At 31.7% G+C, this 22609-nt stretch overlaps 1 protein-coding gene across 2 annotated transcripts in view; it reads left to right on the top strand.

Moving 5' to 3' along the window:
- LOC145243663 (cilia- and flagella-associated protein 54-like) overlaps window positions 1-22609 on the top strand; it is a 449435-nt gene that overhangs the window by 143880 nt on the left and 282946 nt on the right. For both annotated transcript variants that reach the window (XR_013862929.1, XM_080106712.1), the window contains exons 25-29: window positions 5698-5820; window positions 8646-8964; window positions 10643-10732; window positions 14805-14931; window positions 21921-22050. Coding sequence is in view for 1 of the 2 variants with exons in the window: in XM_080106712.1 (XP_079962838.1) it covers window positions 5698-5820; window positions 8646-8964; window positions 10643-10732; window positions 14805-14931; window positions 21921-22050 (789 nt within the window). In the remaining variant the exon portion in view is untranslated. The remainder of the gene's footprint in view (window positions 1-5697; window positions 5821-8645; window positions 8965-10642; window positions 10733-14804; window positions 14932-21920; window positions 22051-22609) is intronic.

Genomic DNA, 22609 nt, shown 5'->3' with positions numbered 1-22609 from the left:
AATTAAATATGACTTTTTCATCAATATTTAATAATGCAATTTCAAAAAATGATGCGAAACAAAATAAAATCCAAGGGAAATAATTCTACTTATCTTAGTTTTTAAACAAGTTTAAGTATAGTTTTCTCCCTTAACCAGTTTCTAAAGTTTGCTACGAAATTTGTTGAATTACAAAATTTAAAAAAATTATTTTTAATCATCTCTAAACAAGTCACATTGCCATTGTGACATAAGGCGGTATCGTGATTAATGGCCAGATTTATATAGGGCATCCTAAATGTGGAGTTGGGCCACAAGTTTGTTCACATTACATTTAAACTTCTGCGGGGAGAGCAAGGAGGGTATTTCAAACACAAATTGGTCTGAGGAAAGAAGCAATTTGAGCAGAAAGTTTCCCAGCGTCTGGTGACCTCTACAATGAAGGGGTGGAATTTTGCTGCGGATTGCATTTGTCAGATGTTTACGTTTAGAAGGTACATGTGCTGTAAGTTTAAGAAAGTGCATTCTGTGGAAGTATTTGTAAAACAAGCAAAGAGATGAAACATTGCAGCATTGGGACAGATGATAACGGGTATGATTAAATGGAAGACTTTGAACCCAGGTAAACGAAGAGGGATATATCTTACTTTCTGTTTATAATAATTGTGGCACACAAACTCAAATAATATTGGACTAAGACTAATAGATGTAATTTGTATCATTCTATGTGTTGTCTTTTAAGTAAAATGTCTACGTCAAGTTAACTGTGGGCATCCTCATTTCTTCGCCTACTTTCTGTCATCCATGTGCTTACGCACGCATGCATGCATATTCATCTTTCAGCACAATCTTCTGCAATAGTTATGATATACCGACACTCCCATTCATAACAGTAAGTTTACAAAGCTGTTAAATATGAAATAAATATATATAGTGTCTAATATCCAAAATTAATAGACTGACAGTTCTCTCTCCCTCTTTCTCTTTCTCTAGTTATGGGGTTGAATAGTATTACTACTGTGGTTATATTCCCTTTTGATTATAATAGATTATTATTCCAATATTTTTATTCTTTCCATTTTTTGTTACCTGAAAGTGTTAATGAAAGACACACACAAGCAAGAGTGAAAACATACTTTACAGTGCCAGATAGGTGACCATTTGGGAATACTAGGCACTATGTATTCTTACATACTTCTTTCTCTATGACTAGATCTCAAAACGTTAGTAAGTTTTGACCCGTACTGCCTCCACTGAATTCTGCAGGTTCACAGGTAACATTGTGTCTGCCAATACTCAAATCTGAACATAATGCAGGATTATTTCCCTTAAGCAAACTCTTTCAAACAGGAGATTTTGTTGATTCAGCAATAGCTCCAAGATTGTTGAAGATGCTTGCGAGGCCAGCTGAAGGCATGGTTACACATCATCAAAGCCGATATCAAACCTAACTCCGGTCCATAGGTCTACAGTATTCACCGCTGGTCTCAAGATTGAGTGCTCATAACTATCTTTGCATCTGCAAACCATCATTCATGGTCTGTGTTCATCCAGGAAAAAAACATACGCATTTGCTAACCTGTCCGTCAGCGAATGGTCCTTGGCTGCAGAGTTTGTTGCAGACTAATCCCTTCTTTTGAATGCTGGTATCGACTTGCGCCATCACACAGGAATACATCTGCCGCATAAATAAAGGAGAAACAGCAATGGATATCAGGATCTGCTTGTTTAACCTGAAAAGAAGATTTAAATAAATAACAATATTATAAAAATGAAATAAAGTAGTTTTTGTGATTGGTAATGCACAAATATGAATAAATAAATTGGATGAAAACGCTTCTGTATAGATCAATAATAATTACTTATTATATCACTGAACTAAACCGTGTATTCTACCTGAAGAACCAGCTCGACCCATCTTGGGTGAATATGAATTGAAGTCAAGTCAAGTATATATAATAGCTCAAGGTGATGGACGCCCTTACCTTGCACAGTTTCACATCACCCTTAGCCAAAGTGTAGTACCTGTTAACCTCACTCTGATATTCTGTAAGGTTATGATACGGGAGGGGGGTAGATGGCGTTCCTCAGTTGTGGTGAACGAAATACATCAATGAAAGGGGGATTTCATTGAAAACCCAAACCAGATAGAGGGAGCCTGTTGGCCCTGTGGGGCAATCTTTTAGCGAGGATGTCACAAACAAAACACCTGTGTTCAGTTTGTCATGAGCCAGTATGGAAGTAGTAATGCTCATAAAACTGTCATGAGAATGCTCATGTCAATGCATAAATTTGGTCTAACTGGAGATATCGATAATTTATTATTAAAATAAGAGCAGACGTATAAGTAATAGACTGAAACTCCATAAAAATCAAATTAATGATTTGTTCAATAAATTGCAAATTATGACTGATTAGAAAAATTCAGATGGGTTTTTTAAAAAATAACTCAATCCCAAAATTGAGCAATGTTTTCGCATGTATTTATTTATGATTAAAATACAGAGGAAAAAGTTTTCAAGAAACAAACCTTATTCAATTCTGTTTTAATAAAATTATAGAAATCAAACTTGGAGCTAGATTAAAACCTACCAGGATATCAGGTCATTTTTATATATAAAACTCGATGGCTATCTGTCTGTGTGTGATGTTGGTGCGTTCCCTATAGAAAGAAAGGTTAGAAAATCTACATAAAATCTTAAACTATTTTTATGTAAAATTTACCTTAGAAGATAATAAAAATATGGAAGTGTCCCTGAATCTCTAAGTTTGAACTCTAAGCAAGCTATGAGACTTTTGGTTTGTGGTCTCATAGCTCGTTTAGAGTTTAAACTTTGAGTATCTCCTCTTATGAAATTTAATTCATGCGTAGAAAATTTTCTTAGAAAGATAATAGAAGTGATTCCTTATATCTAAGTGTCCACCTAACCTAAGGAAGCTCCGGGAGCCAAACCTCCTTTAAATCTTTAAATATATTCTATTTTGATGAAAATAGTATCATATGTATAAAATTCTTTGAGTGCTGAATATTTACGTGTCCTCATCTCTAAAGTGGCCAATATGAAAATGTAAATATTAGTGATACTCATTCACTCTCGAGCAACGTTGTATTTTCATATTAGTTTATATATATATATATATATATATATATATATATATATATATATATATATATATATATATATATATATATATGAGAGAGAGAGACATATATTTAACAGCTGTCCTGTTTTTAAATCTCCGAAACAGCTACATGGTAAGCAGCTGAGGATTCCCGTTTTCTATTTACAAAATTTTAGTTATGGTTTTCTCTTTTCATCCTTATATAGTTAAATTCTCTTTTATAATTGAAAACTCTTGAGAAATCGGCTTATGCGAGTGCTAAGTCTATTTCTATTTAACAATTTAAATTAAAGTTTTTCGTTTTTTTTTCATCCTTATATAAATGAATTCTCTTTTGTAATTATAAACTTTTTAGAAGTCGGATTATGTAGGTGCTAAGTCTGCGATAGGTTAAAGTTAATATAATTTTTTCCTTCCGGAAATTTAAACTGCATTCTTTATTTTTCTTTTTGCATTTTTTTATTCAAAGCTTCTTTAGACTATATATATATATATATATATATATATATATATATATATATATATATATATATAGTCTAAGCTAATGACAGACAGCCTAGAAAACGACCTTCGGTCTGTAGTGGAATGGGGCTGCAAATAGATGTTAACATATAATGCTATTAAGTCCAAGCTTCTTTCTTTAACAGCTACAAAAACCTTCTTCACCACCAACTGCCAAGGCAAATAGCATCCTACCCGAGATCTTATTGTTCAAACTCTTCAACTTAGCATTCACAAGCAACATGAATTGGGATAAATACATTGAAGATATTGCCGAGGCAAAGAAGATGAGCTCCCTTTATCATGCTAGAAAATTACTCACACCAGAGAGTACCTATTTACAATGCCTCCCCACGGGACAGAGTTAGATACCAGGGTCGTTTTTTAACGTGGAGAAAAGGTACAAAAATAAAAAATTGTCTCAGTCGTGAAGGACTGCTCCTCCACCGAAAGAGAGGTCCTGGATATGACCGTAAACTATATCCAGTGGTGAGGGCCCCAGCTTGTGGGCTTTGGGGAGTGTGGAGCCACCCTTTAATTACCATTGCTCCCAGGTCCACTCTGGCCCGGAGTGGTAGTACCTGTTAGGCTCCCAACTATGGGTTAAATAGAAACAGACGTGAAAACAAATATATTCTATTAAAAAGAATTTTTCTTCAAAAACACTGGATTCGGCATTAAATAACCCGAAAAGGGTTGATATGCCATAAAACAAAAACAACCAACCAACCAACCACCGAAAGAGAACAAGAAATTGAAGTGCAGCATCTGAAGAACAGATGGTGTTTATTTGCTCCCCCACCGAGCAAATTAGGCACAAGGCCGATTTTTAATGTGAGGAGTGAAGGGAGGGAGAAGGGAAAAAGGGGACCAGCTCCCGAGAGGTGGGAAATGGGAGCTGGTTAATGGTCAGGCATGTGGGGTTGCCCCCACATCTGGTCTTTGCTAGTCATAGCTAGTCATAGCTTGCAGTATCTGCCGGAACAGATGGTATTTATTTGCTCCCCCACCGAGCAAATTAGGCACAAGGCCGATTTTTAATGTGAGGAGTGAAGGGAGGGGGAAGGGAAAAGGGGACCAGCTCCCGAGAGGTGGGAAATGGGAGCTGGTTAAAGGTCAGGCATGTGGGGTTGCCCCCACATCTGGTCTTTGCTAGTCATAGCTAGTCATAGCTTGCAGTATCTGCCGGAACAGATGGTGTTTATTTGCTCCCCCACTGAGCAAATTAGGCACAAGGCCGATTTTTAAAGTGAGGAGTGAAGGGGAAATGGGGACCAACTCCCCGGGGAGTAGGGGAGCTGGATAGTGACAATTGGTATGAAGGGTTGCCCCTTCATTGACCAAGGTCTTATATGTGGGGTTTCCCCCACATATGGTCTTTGCTTGCAGTATCTGCCGGAACAGATACTACACTTTGATCTTGGCCAAAAGGCCAAGTAACGAGTGAGTATGTTATATCTTCACAAAGCCATAATTTGCTCATGCATGGAGCATTGTTGCCAAATTTGGGCTGATGCATCTACCATTAGTCTCTTACTCTTTGACAGGGTCCAAGAAAGATCCTAAAATTTCTATTGCCGCAATGTTACATCCCTGTGCTTGTTTTATTTGTAGTACTTGTTCCCCTCTTGAACAAAAAAACTCCTGACTAACTCAGCAAGCAGCAAAATCCCACCCCTTTACTGTTGAGGTTATTAAATGTTGGAAAACCTTCTATTCTAATAGTTTATTCCCTTGGACTGCTAGACTTTGGAATTTTCTGTTTCCTGCTTCCCTGACTGAACTAACCAATGTAAGTTTAAATGTAATGTAAACAAAAATCTCACTCCTTCACTGTTGAGGTCCTTTGTATTTTAATAGTTTCTTCTCTTGAATTTTTAGACTTTGGAATTCCCTCCCTGTTTTCTGCTCCCTGGTTGTACTAACCAACATAAGTTTAAATGTAATGTAAACAGACATCTCCCTACTCAAATTTCCACAGTCCTCCATTAGGCACGATCCCAAATAGTAGCCCCTTACATGTGTGACAATATATCTTGAAAAAGAAAGAGAAATGTATTTAAAAAAATGCATCTTTACATTTTTTTTTTTCAGGTTCTTTTACAGTGTATAGTATCGTTGCAGGAACTGCCTGTTTCTATCCGCCAAAAACGTCCATCAAGCACAGCTGATAGCCTTCATCACATGGCTGCTGTGATGGCTTATCATGCGGCTAAGGTATTTGGTTAAAGGAGCTATTAGCATGTTACATATTTGTTCTAACTCAAAAACAAAAGAGATTAAAAAAATGATTTTTCTTTTCGTGTGCATTTTCAACTTTCATTACTACACAAGGGAATTTAATTTCCATAAATTACATAGATTACAGAAAAAAAATCACAAGTAAAATTTTCAAAATCTACTTGTTATTCTAATTCAAAATGTCTATGTTCATTTTTGTCTGTTATGTGTAGCAGTGTTAAGACTTATAAGTGTGAGAGTAAAAATTTTTCCACCTTCCTTTGTGTATGACTATTTTATAAATGTACTACATTGCTTGAGATCCTAATTTCTATGAAAAAAAACCCACAGATTATTGGGGAAAAAATCAAAGTAAAACCAAAGAATCTGTTTAATATTGTAATTTAAAATGTAAAAGTTCATTTGTTTAACATGGATTGACAAAATCTGGCATTTTCGACTGAGGTTTAAGTTTAACATTTGCTATCGTCTCAGCCATGTGGTTGTTGTTTATTATTATTTTATTACCTCTTCTCTGCCTTTTCAACCCCAAACTTTTTGTCAGCCATTTTCTTCCCTTTTTTTTTAATTGTTTTTTTCCCTTATTTTTTCTTGGTCGACAATCATAAATCTCATCTATAGGAGTTGACATAAAAAGCAAAGTCTTTTAACAGGTTTAAGGATATTACCAACTAGAAAGAGTTTAATATTAAACTAGCATGGATATCTGGTGTTGCCTGGAGTCATAATTTCCATTAATTATGTAATTTATTGGACAAGCATTTTTAGAAGTGCTTTGTAACATCAGACAAGAAATGGGTCCATCTGATTCAGCACAATCGAGACAGGTGATGAGTTCAAAAAGGGCAAAAGACACAGTTCCAAAACAAGATCGATTCGGTAAGAAAGTCTTGTTGTGCGTTTGGTGGAACTTTGAAGGAATCATGTGTTTCAAGTTGGCTCCGAATGGTCGTGCCATCAGTGCCAAATGGTACTTTGACCAAATCTGAAAGCTTGCAGATTAATGGCAGAAAGTCTTAGAAAATTATGGTTTTTATTTTGAGGATTAATTTTTGTTTTTTGTTATTACTTGGTGAACAAAATTTAAATTTTTTGCAAGTGTTTACGAACTTTTGGGACAACCTAATAATTTGCAGGGTAGCACGACAATGTTTTTTTTTTACTAACTAGCGGGGGTACCCGGCGTTGCCTGGGTGTGGAGATGTGATGTAGCAAGGATATTGAGCAAGGGCCAGGCATAAAAAAGAGCATGGCTACTCAATGGAAAAAACACATGCATCACCCTGTTTAAATGTTAAAACTTAAAAAAAAAGAATCAGAAAAAATAGTCCGTTATGTGGTGTGAACGTGATGGAAAAATAAAAGAAGGGAAAATAAAGAAGGGAACGAAAAAAAATGACAGAAATAACTGTTGAAATGTTAAAACTTTTTTTAAAAATCGGAAAAAAAAAACAATCTGTAAAGTGGGTGTGAAGTGAAACCTGAAGCTTATGATGTGGCCTCGCTATCTACTGCTCCACCATGCCATCAGTGAACAAATGTCGTTTTTTTTTTTTGATTTTAAACTAATTCAAGAAAAAACACTATATTTGCATGCGTGATTGTCTAAATCATTATGAAGGGACGATTTTTTGCTATCCTCCTTCATTGCAAATGTCTATTTCTATAGGAAATTATTAACCGTTTTTCTAATTCTCACATATTATTCGATCGAGACATCGCTCTTTAAAACGGTACTGGTTTCAACATGGTCTGATGCTGCTGAGAAAAGTTTTTAGGAGACACACACACATTTTGCCTTTATATATCAGACTGGCAGGGATGCCCTAGTGTTTGGAGGTGTAAAAGAAGGGGAAAAAAGAGTTAGTTGGTAGGCAGGTTCGAAAAATGCCTTGGTGTTTGGCGTTTGTTAGTTTCTCTTTTTTATATGAAAACTATGAACAAACACATGATAAGGCAGAATAGCGGAAATTTTATAACATAAAAGTCGCTCAAATAAAAAACAGACACAAACTCCTTTCGCAAATTGGAGATATTATAATCTAGGGAGTATATAAAAAGTTCTAAGAATTAGTGACTCCACCGAGCGCCCCCCACCTTTGCCGGACATACAAAAAAATTGCACACACACACAAACACACACATTTTCGCTTTTATATAATAGACTAGCGGGGAGGGGGTACCCGACGTCGCCCGAGTGTTTAGAGGTTAAAAAAAACGTTGGCCGGGTGTTTGGAGGTGTAAAAGAAAAAAAATGCTTTGGTCGGAAGGTAGGATTGAACCCCAAAGCCTTGACGCGAAGGTGGAAACGAAAGGGAAAAAAAGCCAGCCACCTAACCATCTTGGCCACGAAGGAGAGGAATTGATAAGTGTGTTCAGTTAAGGTTTATAAACTGAAATATACAGGTGTGAGGAAGTGGCATGATATCTGACCTAGTTTTGCGCTGCAAGCCAGTTACTGTTTCCCCGTGCCCCATCATTCGCTTTTCAAAGACGCAGTGAGCTGGTAAAAGTTGGGGGAATTAAATACACATGCGACCCCCATTGTTAATTTGTAGATATTATCATTTAGACGCGATATAAAAAGTTTTAAAAAGGAGCGACCCCCCCCCCCCCCGAGAAGGCCTCAGAAAAAAGCCTTTTGCAGACATACACAAAAAGCGAACATACATACATACACACGCACACATTTTGCCTTTTATATATAAAGATGATGTAACCTTGACAAAAATTAAACTATGTAATATTTGTATTGGTTCTGGCGAGGTGATTTCAAAGAAGCATTAAACTTTCTCTTGCAGATGTTGTTTGAGTTTAATGAGAAAAGTCTCTCCTTGCATGTTTATGAAGCTGGCCTAACAACGCTACATCAGAATCTGATTGCTAAAAAATCAACAATTCATGATTCTAATCTGAGCTCAAGCGTCTACACTGGTTTAGTCTCTGAAGAGCAAATACCTCCAGATTTTAAAGTCCAACAACAGGTTCATTTGCCCAGTTCTAAACATCCGAGCAAGAAAGCCAGCATCTGGGGTTTAACTAAGCAAGACTATTCCTTGGATGTTTCAAATGAAGAACTTACCACTCTAGAAATCGCCATGCATTTGACCAGCAAGCAGCGTAAGTTTTTTTTATTGCATTTTTATTGCATTTTTATATTTATGGCTAGAGCTAAAAAGAATTTACCAGTTAAAATAGGAATTGATACTTTACAAATATAGTATAATTCCTCATATCTGCGTCTAGATTGGAGGAGTTGGTAAAAAATAGCTTACATATGAACAGTTAATAAAATAATGTTCGGATTTAAGGAGTTGGTAAAAATAGTTTCAATATGAAGAGTTGGTAAAAATACTTTGGATATAAAGAGTTGGTAAAAATAGTTTGGATGTGAAGAGTTGGTGAAAAATAGTTTGGATATGAAGAGTTGTTAAAAAAGTTTGAATGTGAGGAGTTGGTAAAAAATAGTTTGAATGGGAGGGATTGGTAAAAAATAGTTTGGGTGTGAAGAGTTGGTAAAAAATAGTTTGGATGTGAGGAGTTGGTAAAAGATAGTTTGGTTGTGAAGAGTTGGTAAAAATAGTTTTGATGTGAAGAGTTGGTAAAAAATAGTTTGGATGTGAAGAGTTGGTGAAAATAGTTTGGATGTGAAGAGTTGGTAAAAATAGTTTGGATGTGAAAAGTTGGTAAGAAAATAGTTTGGATATGAAGAGTTTGTAAAAAATAGTTTGGATGTGAAGAGTTGGTAAAAAATAGTTTGGATGTGAAGAGTTTGTAAAAAATAGTTTGGATATGAAGAGTTTGTAAAAAATAGTTTGGATGTGAGGAGTTGGTGAAAAATAGTTTGAATGGGAGGGATTGATAAAAATAGTTTGGTTGTGAGGAGTTGGTAAAAATAGGTGGATGTGAGGAGTTGGTAAAAAATAGTTTGAATGGGAGGGATTGGTAAAAAATAGTTTGAATGGGAGGGATTGGTAAAAAATAGTTTGGATGTGAGGAGTTGGTAAAAGATAGTTTGGTTGTGAAGAGTTGGTAAAAATAGTTTGGATGTGAAGAGTTAGTAAAAAATAGTTTGGATGTGAAGAGTTGGTGAAAATAGTTTGGATGTGAAGAGTTGGTAAAAATAGTTTGGATGTGAAAAGTTGGTAAAAAAATAGTTTGGATATGAAGAGTTTGTAAAAAATAGTTTAGATATGAAGAGTTGGTAAAAAATAGTTTGGATGTGAAGAGTTTGTAAAAAATAGTTTGGATGTGAGGAGTTGGTGAAAAATAGTTTGAATGGGAGGGATTGATAAAGAATAGTTTGGTTGTGAGGAGTTGGTAAAAATAGGTGGATGTGAGGAGTTGGTAAAAAATAGTTTGAATGGGAGGGATTGGTAAGAAATAGTTTGAATGGGAGGGATTGGTAAAAAATAGTTTGGATGTGAGGAGTTGGTAAAAAATAGTTTGAATGGGAGGAGTTGGTAAAAAATAGTTTGAATGGGAGGAGTTGGTAAAAATAGTTTGAATGGGAGGGATTGGTAAAAAAATTCTTGATGTGAAAATAAAAAAGAAAAAACAGTTAGATAAAAGAATCGATTTGGCATCAAAAAATAGATACAATTTTTTCTGATATCCATTCTAATACCCTAAGACGTTCTGATTTTTCCAATTCTATATTAATGTTAAACCAACATTAGTTTGTGTGTTATGCTGCTATTTTTGTTAAAATACACATAGTTCTTTAAACTGTAAGGGTAAATATCTGAGATATTGTGAATTTGATGTTACTTTAAAATTTGTTCAAAATCTTTTTCAGTCTCAAGCGATAATGATCATCAGTATGAAAATCAGCGCCTGGCTTTAGCCGACATCTACTTCTTTCCGAGTACATTATCAGCAAAAGAAGGTTACTATACAATTTTTTTTACTGTCTATATTTTTATTTTTCGTTTCAATTCTTTCTGCGTCAAAATAGCATTTGTGAGTGTTAAGACAGGAGTATGAAGAATAAATTGGATGAAAACTCTTCCGTCTAAATCAATAAATATAATTATTTATCATATAAATTACAATTAAAAATATTATTTATTATATAAATTACTAAAAAATATCAATAAATACAATTAATTATTTTATAAATTACGAATAAAAAACAATATAATTATTTATTATATAAATTACAAATAAATATAATTATTTATTATATAATTTACAAATAAATATTAATAAAGATAATTATTTTTTATATAAATTACAAATAAATATGAATAAATATAATTATTTATTATGTAAATTGCAAATAAAAAGCTGATGCTACTAGATCAGGCTGTCTGAAAATATTGGCTTCCTGACCAAACATTAATATTATTGTTTTTTTTTTTTTACCATCACTCTGTAAAAAATCAATCATGTTTTGCAAAGTTAAAACACAAAACAACAAGAATAAATATTTGATAGTATATTTTGATGATATAAAGGATAAAATATTTTTTCTCAAATTACTGGATTCAGCATTAAGTAACCCGAAAATGGTCGATATGCGATAAAGCAAAATAACCAATGCAAATACCATGAATAAATATTTGAAGCTTAAAGCATAATTACTTTTACTAAAATTACTGTATTCAGCATAAAATAACGCGAAAAGAGTTATGACATCTGGTGCATCTGCTACTTGTCTCTCACTACTAGATAGGGTTCAAAAGAGAGTTGCCAACCTGGTAGGTCCTGAACTGCCATCTAAGCTTCAACCTCTGTCCCATCGATGAAATGTTGCACCCCTCTGCTTGTTCTACAAGTACTTTAATGGTTAATGCTCTGACGAACTGCGAGCACTTGTACCCCCTCGGCGTAAATACCCCTGACAAACCCGACTAGCAGATAAATCCGACCCCTACACAGTAGAGATCCCTAGATGTAAGAAAGCTTTCTACTCCAGTAGTTTCTTCCCCAGAACTGCTAGACTTTGGAAGTCCCTTCCGGATCCCTGCTTCCCCAACTGTACTGACATGCAGAAGTTCAAGTGTAATGTGAACAAACATCTTGTTGTCCAACTTCCTATATAGTACCCCTGTAGCTTATGTCCCTGATAGTCGTCCCCTTTTTTAAAGTGGCAATGTACCTTGTTTGGGGTGAAAATGTAATTACAAAAAACTTTAAAAAAAAAAAATTGTTAGGTTTCACTTTCATACATCATAACACTATGTACAAATACCTGATTGATTGGATTTTCTTGAGAGTTGGCAGTCAATTTCAACTCCAAGTTAACTTGTCTGATTTTCTTTGGAAGTCAGTTCCTTATTTGGAACAAAAAATTTTTGGTTCTTCTTCATTATCGTAGCGAAAATGCGACAGTCGAAAAATTGAGTTTTCATAAAAAAAAACAATGATGCTTTGTCAATTTACAACAATAAGCAATGTTATCTACCTAACTGTCATGTCAAAATTAGTTAAATATTTCTGGAATATTAAATGAAACACGTATTTCTAATATTCAGCGAAAAAATTATTTTACCAGCTTTGTTTTGTCACGTGTGACGTAAACACGAAGGAAATAACTCAATGTTTAAAGTGACAGTTTTCAAAACTGAATTACCTCCCATGCTAATATACGCTATTATCTAAGTTAAAATTGATAAGTTCTTTGAAACTGTTTTTATTAATAATTAATTTTCTACCTCATCGTTTTTCATAATTTTTGGATGTTTTCATTACTTCAACATGACAATTCAGTAGATACCATTAGTTTCACTTGAAATTCAATATTTCAATTTTCGAATTTCGCTACAATAACGAAGAATTTTTAAAGATCGAATGCCTTTCCTGATGCCAACCTGTTGAGGTAATGGAGACCAGTCTCTTACTGATGTTATTAAAAAAATTTGATTGGAAATCACATCACATGATAACATTAATTGATATAAATGCCATTTGATGCTCAAATAATGAATCCTTTTTTTTAAACTTTATATAATATATAAAGGGTTATGCCGATTAAAACATTAACTTTGTGGATGTTTGTTGTGTATTTTTTAGTTTTAGCTAAGCATACAAACAGGCATTTGCCTTTATAGAATAAACTTATGTTTTGATTTAGAGATGCATTAGATAGAGAGAATTTAAGTGTACATTTGAAGACATACATCATCAGATTTGGTTTAATGTCTGTTTTCCATGCTGGCATGTGTTGGACGGCTTCTAGAAATTGACTTTCAAGCTAACCTATCTGATTTTCTTTGGAAGTCATTTCCATATTTGAAGTAAAGACCAAATGCCATTGCTGATGCCAACTTATTGAGATGATGGAGACCAGTACTCTTATGAAGTCACTATCTTAACATGATTGCCCAACAAGTCGTGTCTAACAATAACAACAGCAACATACGTTTTTCTTTCAAAGTCGGTGATGCTAGTCAAACGTTTAAAGTATAGATTCACCATCTCTTACGGATGTTTTTTGAAAGTCATATTTGTAGACAAATATTTTTTGAACAAATAATTAAACTTTATGGTATGTCGTTATCTTTACTTACATATAAAAAGCAATTTGTGTGTGTGTGTGTGTGTGTGTGTGTGTGTGTGTGTGTGTGTGTGTGTGTGAGTTTGTTCCCGATGCCGAAAAAGGCTTGGCCGATTTTTATGAAATTTCACACTAATATATTTTATGTGTTCAAGAGTGTTCTTAGATTTTGTCTAAGATGCCTCCATTCAGTCTCGAAAGACAAAAGATACCCCCATAGGCGCAGCTGCGTGTGTAATTGTAAGGCAAGGGTTGCGCAATCCCAACCACCCCTCTCCTGAATTGGCACTGTTTGAGTCCAGTGGCAAGGAAAAGTCCAGAACAACTGGAAACAATACTGAGATAAGCGGAGAGCCAATACAGCAGCTGGAAGTCCCAAATGTTTACCCATTTAGTACTGACTAGGTTCAACGTTGCTTAACTTTGGTGATCCAGTGGGAACCGATGTGCCAACATGATTATGTCGTGCTTATACTTGTCTAAGAATTCCTCTGATCAGTATAAAAAATCGTTAATTAATAATCAAAAAAATCCAGTTAAAGAATGAACAAAGTTAACACCTTATAAAGCCTAAGATTTTAAGTGCGTTTGAGAAGTTTTATCACTGCACAAGCAGAAAAGCCCGGCATACAATATCATCAGTAGGTTCTTTGCATGAGACAGGGACGCGCCCAAAACAAATGTTTCTGTTTAGAACAAAACTAAACCATGATACTTGACTTTTGCATTTTAAATTTTAATTCAAGCCATTATATAAAAATAAATTTATAAAATCAATAGTAGGTTCTCTACAGTGCAGTGTAGACGACAGTATATTGTAGACTAAGTTTCTGCAGGAAGGCGTGTGAAGTTTCCTCCCGGTGCACAAAGGTGAGTGTCCATCTGGAGCAGGCAATCAATCAATTTGATTGAAAAATGGTTAATTTCATTGATTTCGATGACAATAAAAATATGGTGGGGAACATTCCTTGATCATGATTCAACATCAGGCAATGTCGGGTCTCCCTGCTAGTCTGATAACAATTGTCACTTTTCTATTGCCCTCTAACACAAAAAAAGTGGTAAATTAAAGAACAAAAAGCTTACTGGCATAAGTTTTTATGCTTGTTTAATGAATGATGATGATGATGATGATGATGATGATGATGATGGATGAGTCTCTTAACCTTCCGGGAGTCATGGGTAGGGGAGATGTGCTGCATTATTTCATGTAGCGTGTCTAGGGAAAGTATAGCTTGGCAGCTCCAATTCCTCTCTAGACTTCAGAGCACATGCAGTACCTGGTGTTACCAAGTGGTTACCCATTTTACCTGACCATGTTCAAGATTGCTTAACTTTGGTTATCTAACAGGAACCGGTATGTCAACATGATTATCCCATACGAAACTTGTTTAATACTAAAGTGAAAAAAGTGACAGACGTCTCGAAATCAACATGTTTTGAATATTTTTTTTTTCAGTGAACAAATTCAAGAAGCGTGCGTGTTATTCTGAACAACTCCTCCGAGTGATTGAGAAAGCAGTTTCCGAAGGGAACCATTCATTCGCCTATGGACTTGCCGAAGATCTTTATTCATTCATTAAGAGGTAAGCAAAGCATAAAAGCAACGATTCGTCTCGAGAACTCAAAACAAGATCCATTCTGCAAAGTTGTTTAGCTGGTCCTATTTATTTGCCTCCCCTTAAGGGGAGAGTTAAACAAAAGGTTGGTTTTAATGTGAGGAAAAACTAGCTGTCCAAAAGGAGGCACTCTTGATTAGAACACAAATAAAAATTGTTTCAGTCTAGAACAATGTTTCTCAATCTAAGGTGGCCATGGGCCTTCAATTGAGGAGTCATAAGAAGACACCAGAAAAATGTAATTCAAACTTCGGTACAGGGTAAGGTAGAGCAACTTGCTTATCTATACTATTAATAAAATTCGAAATGTTTATTTATTTATGTGTATGTATATATACCAATAAAACTTTTGAACGGATGTACCGAATTGAAATTTTTTTTTTCTCTGAAAGGCGTGAGTACCTAGATTGTCCTTATCTATATATGGTTCGTAACGAACAATGCCGAGTCACACCAAAAAGCCTGAAATAAGGGTTTTTGGACCGTTTCGCGCAATTGTTGAAAAAGTTACCTGCGCACGTCAACGAAATTTAGTGCTTTCTGTATACAGTCGTGGTAACATCTTTCAGTATACGGACAGGACTTTTGGTGCAATGGATAACGCGTCCGACTATGGATCAGAAGATTCCAGGTTCAAATCCTGGCAAGTTCATAATAATTTTAACCATCATTTTATCCGTTTACTCATTATCCTTACCCTTAGTTAGGGTATTTTTGTTTTTTCAGTATTTATGTTTTGTGCATATGGGAATTTCCCATACTCTGAGTTCACAGGGTAAGCATTGATGGTAAGACGATGTTGAGTGTACTTGATTTTGTGTTTGACTCAGCATTGTGTGTGCCGACGCGGCACAGCCGCTAGTTTGGAATATCAATTAAAAGCACAAGTAATGCAGGTATACATGTAATCCTTTGAACTGAAACTAGTATAACATTTAAATTTTATTTTTCATCAGTTTTAAAGATGATATCAGTAAGATGGCGTTCATTCTTTTCTATGCACTAAGTTAATCGAACTCTGAAGTTTTGGTCAACTCTTTCCAGCATATCGATGGGTATGTTGGCAACAGCTCAACGAATGTTGTTTTTCAGGTGAATCAAGGTGCTAGGACGATCCTTGTAAACAACTGAGTTCAGATATCCCCATAAAAAATAATCACATGGTTATAAATCAGGGGACCGTGCTGGCCACTGCAAATCGCTTGAAAAAAATGCCTCAACAGCGAAAGTGCGTTCCAACCTCATCCACTCCATGATGTTAACTGGCGTTCCTGAAAAATAAACAACAAATAAATAATGCATGTTAAGAACCAAACTTTAAGCTCAAATAACTTCATCCTATTAACCTTGGAGCAACCATCGCTTTAGGGTGCCAAATTTAAATAAGGTGACAAGACTCCAGCCATGAAAACAAAATGAACCAATCCTTGCAAGGCCGTGATGTGACAGTGACATTCAAGAAAACTTATTGAACTGTCTGCTCAGATTGAAGTTTGGAAGATATTAATTAATCAAGGCCGAATCCATAGCCTCATTTCCTTTCTTGGATGAGCATTTGCAAACGAAGAGGATTGAACTTTTTATCAGCATCAAAAATAGCATCACTGGACACCTAAAAATTCTCTCTTATTTTGAAAAAGCACTACTCGATGTTTCATGGCACAGAAATTCTTTCAACTGAAATTGAATTTACTGAAGATGAAGCAGAAGAGCTGGCAGAGTTTAAGGTTTCAAAAGCAATGAAGCTGGCCATTAGTTAAGAAAGAAAACCTCTCCAGCTTCAGGATGTGTGTTCAGAATACATATTCCCCACTCAGCAAGAAAGAATCCATATTTCTCATATAACAACATCTCTTTGTTAATGTAGATTTTCATAATTCTTATACAATTCATTACAACACATTTTTCACTCCTAGATTTTACCGTTCGCATGAAATAGGACACGAACACACGAGCTTCTATAAGAAAAGCGCAGGGACATCTTCATAAATTACAAATCAGCATGCCCTACTAAAGATAGAATAAGATATGCTATGAATGAGGTTAACCGCATCTGTAGAAAATGTGAAATATAGAAGATCACCTTCATTAGATATTTTCAACAAATATTTAGGTAGAATGGATACCCTGCGAATGCCAGACACCACCCTAGGACATATAGAAAACAACTGTACACACACTCCAACACCTTTTTTCTAAAACAACACTGAAATTGAATGTAATGAAGATAAAGCAAAAGAGCTAGCAGGGTTCAAAGTTTCAAAAGCAATAAAGATGGCTTTCGCTAACAAAGAAGATCTGTCAAGCTTATGGTTGTCTGTTCAGGATGCGTATCCCCCACTCAGCAAGAAAACATCTGTAATGCTCATACAATTCACTGGATCATACCTTTGCAAATGTGAATTTTCTGATCTGGCAACCATTAAAACGAAGTCCAGAAACGGTATTGATGTTAGGAATGATATTCGCTTTGGCTTTGTCACACGAGCTTAACTGCAAGTGTGTCATTTTCACCAAAATTTTCATTTTGATTTATAATTTTAGAGTAAATGAACAACGTAAAACAGAATTTGCATTTTTTTTGTCAAAGTGCAGGGGGCAATGAGTATTGAGATGTTCAGTAAGAGGGCCACGGGTCATCAAAGATTGGGAAGCACTGGTCTAGGTCTTCTCTTTCATTGACTGAAGACAAAATAGTCAATCTATAGCATCAAAACAGATACTACACTTTGTTCCTAGCCAAAAGGTCAACATTCCTTGCTCAGGTGTTGATTTGCTTGAATAGTGGATCAATGTTTTTCACGTATAAAACATTAATAAATCGTAGATTTATCTATCACTGTCACTATTCCCATTTGATTTAATTTAGAAATTCATAAACTCTGATATATCTAAGACATTGAGACATTGAATGCCTGTTGGAGAGAACTTGAATGCCTACTAAACACTATCCTCGAGTGTCTAAGGCCTTTCTGTACAGGTGTTTGCCAAGACAACCTGGCATGAGGATATTTTTTCCTACAAGTAAATCCTGACTAAATATTCAAAATCACATAGTATTCATGGCCCAAATAAGATCTCATCAGTATGGCTAACCAACACTGGTTTTTACGAGGAATGATGCACCTTCTCCAAGTGATGTTACCTTAAGTATCAACACGAAACTGGATACTCCACCAGACTAGATAAATTATTGTCCTGGAATCCAGTTTGGCCAAGACACGAAAAAGAAAGAACATATTAAAATGGTCAATTGGGGAGAGGAAAATTATGTTCTCAACCTCTTTACTAACTCAGTGTTTGAGAAATAAAGAACTTTAATGGAGCATTTGAATATCTATGTATCTCATATAGAGTTCAAGTGGTATCCCGAGGTATGGCACTCCTTGGTTTCTGAGAATTTTGACTGAAGGAAAATGAAACAAGACATTACTCTTGCATAATTAAAAATGATAAATCTCTTTACTCTCCTGTTCAGTATGTATCTCCCTATACTGTCTAAGCTTAATTTTTTTCTGAGGTCATCAGATCTAAGTCTGTCTTTAAAACTCACATTACAAATCCATTGTATCATTGTAATATAATTTCTATATGCTAGGTTTCAATTCCATACAACATCATACTGTGCACACATCCTTTGGTTTGTTTGTATTTTGCGATACTTTTTAAATGAATTCAATTATACATACGAAAGTTTATTTTTACCTAAATGCGAGTTGGGAATGATTTTCCCTTTAACCAATTTTGATACCCTCAAATGGGTAGCGGCATATGCATTATTTTTTTAATATAATTATCCACTGACACATTTTTCGTCATCTACGACTCATCAGAGTGGCTGAATCTAGCGAGATTCGAAATCGGGAACCCATGGTAAGAAGCGTAACCCACTACCACATGGCTATCTCGAACGACTGAATTTATCGCGTTTTTTTAGGTAGATGTTATTTGTTTTTGTTTTGTGAATGAATTAGTGTAAACAGTTGTGTACAGAGAAGCACAACATACATATATTTTTTTAATTCATTACTATATATTTATATATATTTATCATTTATTACTTTATATATATATATATTTACCATTTATTACTTTATATATATATATATATATATATTTATCATTTATTACTTTATATATATATATTTACCATTTATTACTTTATATATATATATATATTTATCATTTATTACTTTATATATATATATTTATTATTTATTACTTTATATATATATATTTATCATTTATTACTTTATATATATATATATTTATTATTTATTACTTTATATATATATTTATACCATTTATTACTTTATATATATATATATTTACCATTTATTACTTTATATATATATATATTTACCATTTATTACTTTATATATATATATTTATCATTTATTACTTTATATATATATATATTTATCATTTATTACTTTATATATATATATTTATCATTTATTACTTTATATATATATTTATATATATTTATCATTTATTACTTTATATATATATATTTACCATTTATTACTTTATATATATATATTTATCATTTATTACTTCATATATATATATTTACCATTTATTACTTTATATATATATTTATCATTTATTACTTTATATATATATATATTTATCATTTATTACTTTATATATATATATTTACCATTTATTACTTTATATATATATATATTTATCATTTATTACTTTATATATATATATATTTATCATTTATTACTTTATATATATATATTTACCATTTATTACTTTATATATATATATATTTATCATTTATTACTTTATATATATATATATTTATCATTTATTACTTTATATATATATATTTATCATTTATTACTTTATATATATATATTTACCATTTATTACTTTATATATATATATATTTATCATTTATTACTTTATATATATATATATATTTATTATTTATTACTTTATATATATATATTTATCATTTATTACTTTATATATATATTTATCATTTATTACTTTATATATATATTTATATATATTTACCATTTATTACTTTATATATATATATTTATCATTTATTACTTTATATATATATATTTATCATTTATTACTTTATATATATATATTTATCATTTATTACTTTATATATATATATTTATCATTTATTACTTTATATATATATATATTTACCATTTATTACTTTATATATATATATATATTTATCATTTATTACTTTATATATATATATATTTATCATTTATTACTTTATATATATATATTTATCATTTATTACTTTATATATATATATTTACCATTTATTACTTTATATATATATATATATTTATCATTTATTACTTTATATATATATATATATATTTATCATTTATTACTTTATATATATATATTTATCATTTATTACTTTATATATATATATTTATCATTTATTACTTTATATATATATATTTACCATTTATTACTTTATATATATATATTTATCATTTATTACTTTATATATATATATTTATCATTTATTAGTTTATATATATATATTTACCATTTATTACTTTATATATATATATATATTTATCATTTATTACTTTATATATATATTTATATATATTTATTATGTATTACTTTATATATATTTATCATTTATTGCTTTATATATATATATATCATTTATTACTTTATATATATATATTTATCATTTATTACTTTATATATATATATATATATATTTATCATTTATCACTTTATATATATATATTTATCATTTATTACTTTATATATATATATATATCATTTATTACTTTATATATATATATATTTATCATTTATTACTTTATATATATATATTTATCATTTATTACTTTATATATATATATTTATCATTTATTACTTTATATATATATATATCATGTATTACTTTATATATATATATTTATCATTTATTACTTTATATATATATATATATTTATTATTTATTACTTTATATATATATATATATACCATTTATTACTTTATATATATATATATTTATTATTTATTACTTTATATATATATATATTTATTATTTATTACTTTATATATATATATTTATCATTTATTACTTTATATATATATATTTATCATTTATTACTTTATATATATATATTTATCATTTATTACTTTATATATATATATTTACCATTTATTACTTTATATATATATATTTATCATTTATTACTTTATATATATATATCTATCATTTATTACTTTATATATATATTTATATATAGTTATTATGTATTACTTTATATATATTTATCATTTATTACTTTATATACATATATATTTATCATTTATTACTTTATATATATATTTACCATTTATTACTTTATATATATATATATTTATCATTTATTACTTTATATATATATATTTATCATTTATTACTTTATATATATATATTTACCATTTATTACTTTATATATATATATTTATTATTTATTACTTTATATATATATTTATATATATTTATCATTTATTACTTTATATATATATATATATTTACCATTTATTACTTTATATATATATATTTATCATTTATTACTTTATATATATATATTTACCATTTATTACTTTATATATATATTTATATATATTTATTATTTATTACTTTATATATATATATTTATCATTTATTACTTTATATATATATATATATATATATTTATATATATATATACCATTTATTACTTTATATATTGTGTTAAATTCTATACTAGGTATACTTAGCAGTAGATTGAAACGTAGGAAAAGTAATATTCAAGATGAGAACAGTAGTCTGAAGAATCTAAATAATATAAATAACGAATCCTCATCTCAAAAATTCAGAAACAAAATTTCTTGTGATATAACACTTTCAGAAATGCCAATATTTTTTCAAAATTTATCTTTTCTCTTTTTTTATATTTGATTTTTTTAAGGAAAAATGAAGCAAATTTTGGCACAAAGTATAGAAAAACAGCAAAAAAGGGAAAAACGGCGATAGAATCCATGTCTGTGGATGACATGCAGAGATATGCAGCAACAGTTGTGGAATACGGCAAAGTAGAGGTGAGGGAAATTTCTGGATTAATTAACAGCATACCAACCCTATTTTATGCCATAAAATCTCAGATACAAAATAAAGTCAGTTTTTCTCCCATCATTGTGTTACATAATAGACACTCAATGTCAGTAGGGATTAAGTTAGCTAGTGTGAATTTTGATAAGAATCACATTTAGTGCAGGTTGAACGCTGTAGACAAAACACAGAGATAATGACGCATGATGTCACGTTTTTGAGCAGAGACAAAGAAAGATTTTCAGTTCAATTGCTCTGTGGAAGCTGTGCAAACGAGACACCTCCAATAATGTAGGAAACTTGTAATCTAAGGTGAATGTTACTTCAATGTTTGTCCATCTGCATCACTCATTTCAGTAAGTTATAAAGTTAAGATAATATTAGTCCCCCTCTCTCTCTCTCTCTCTCTCTCTCTCTCTCTCTCTCTCTCCCTCTCTTTCTCTCTGGAATTGGTTCTCTCCAAATAAAACCGTGAAGAAAACTCAGCGACTGTCCCCTTGTGTGTCTTTCTTCACAAAAAAAGTTTTTTTATTCATCTTAGTTAAACAG

The sequence above is a fragment of the Euprymna scolopes genome, chromosome 22, assembly GCF_053919585.1.
Source record: "Euprymna scolopes isolate OS-2025 chromosome 22, ASM5391958v1, whole genome shotgun sequence".
In the NCBI taxonomy this organism is placed as follows: Eukaryota; Metazoa; Mollusca; class Cephalopoda; order Sepiida; family Sepiolidae; genus Euprymna; species Euprymna scolopes.
The sequence above is the reverse complement of the archived record's forward strand: the minus strand, read 5'-3'. Positions and strand labels throughout refer to the sequence as shown.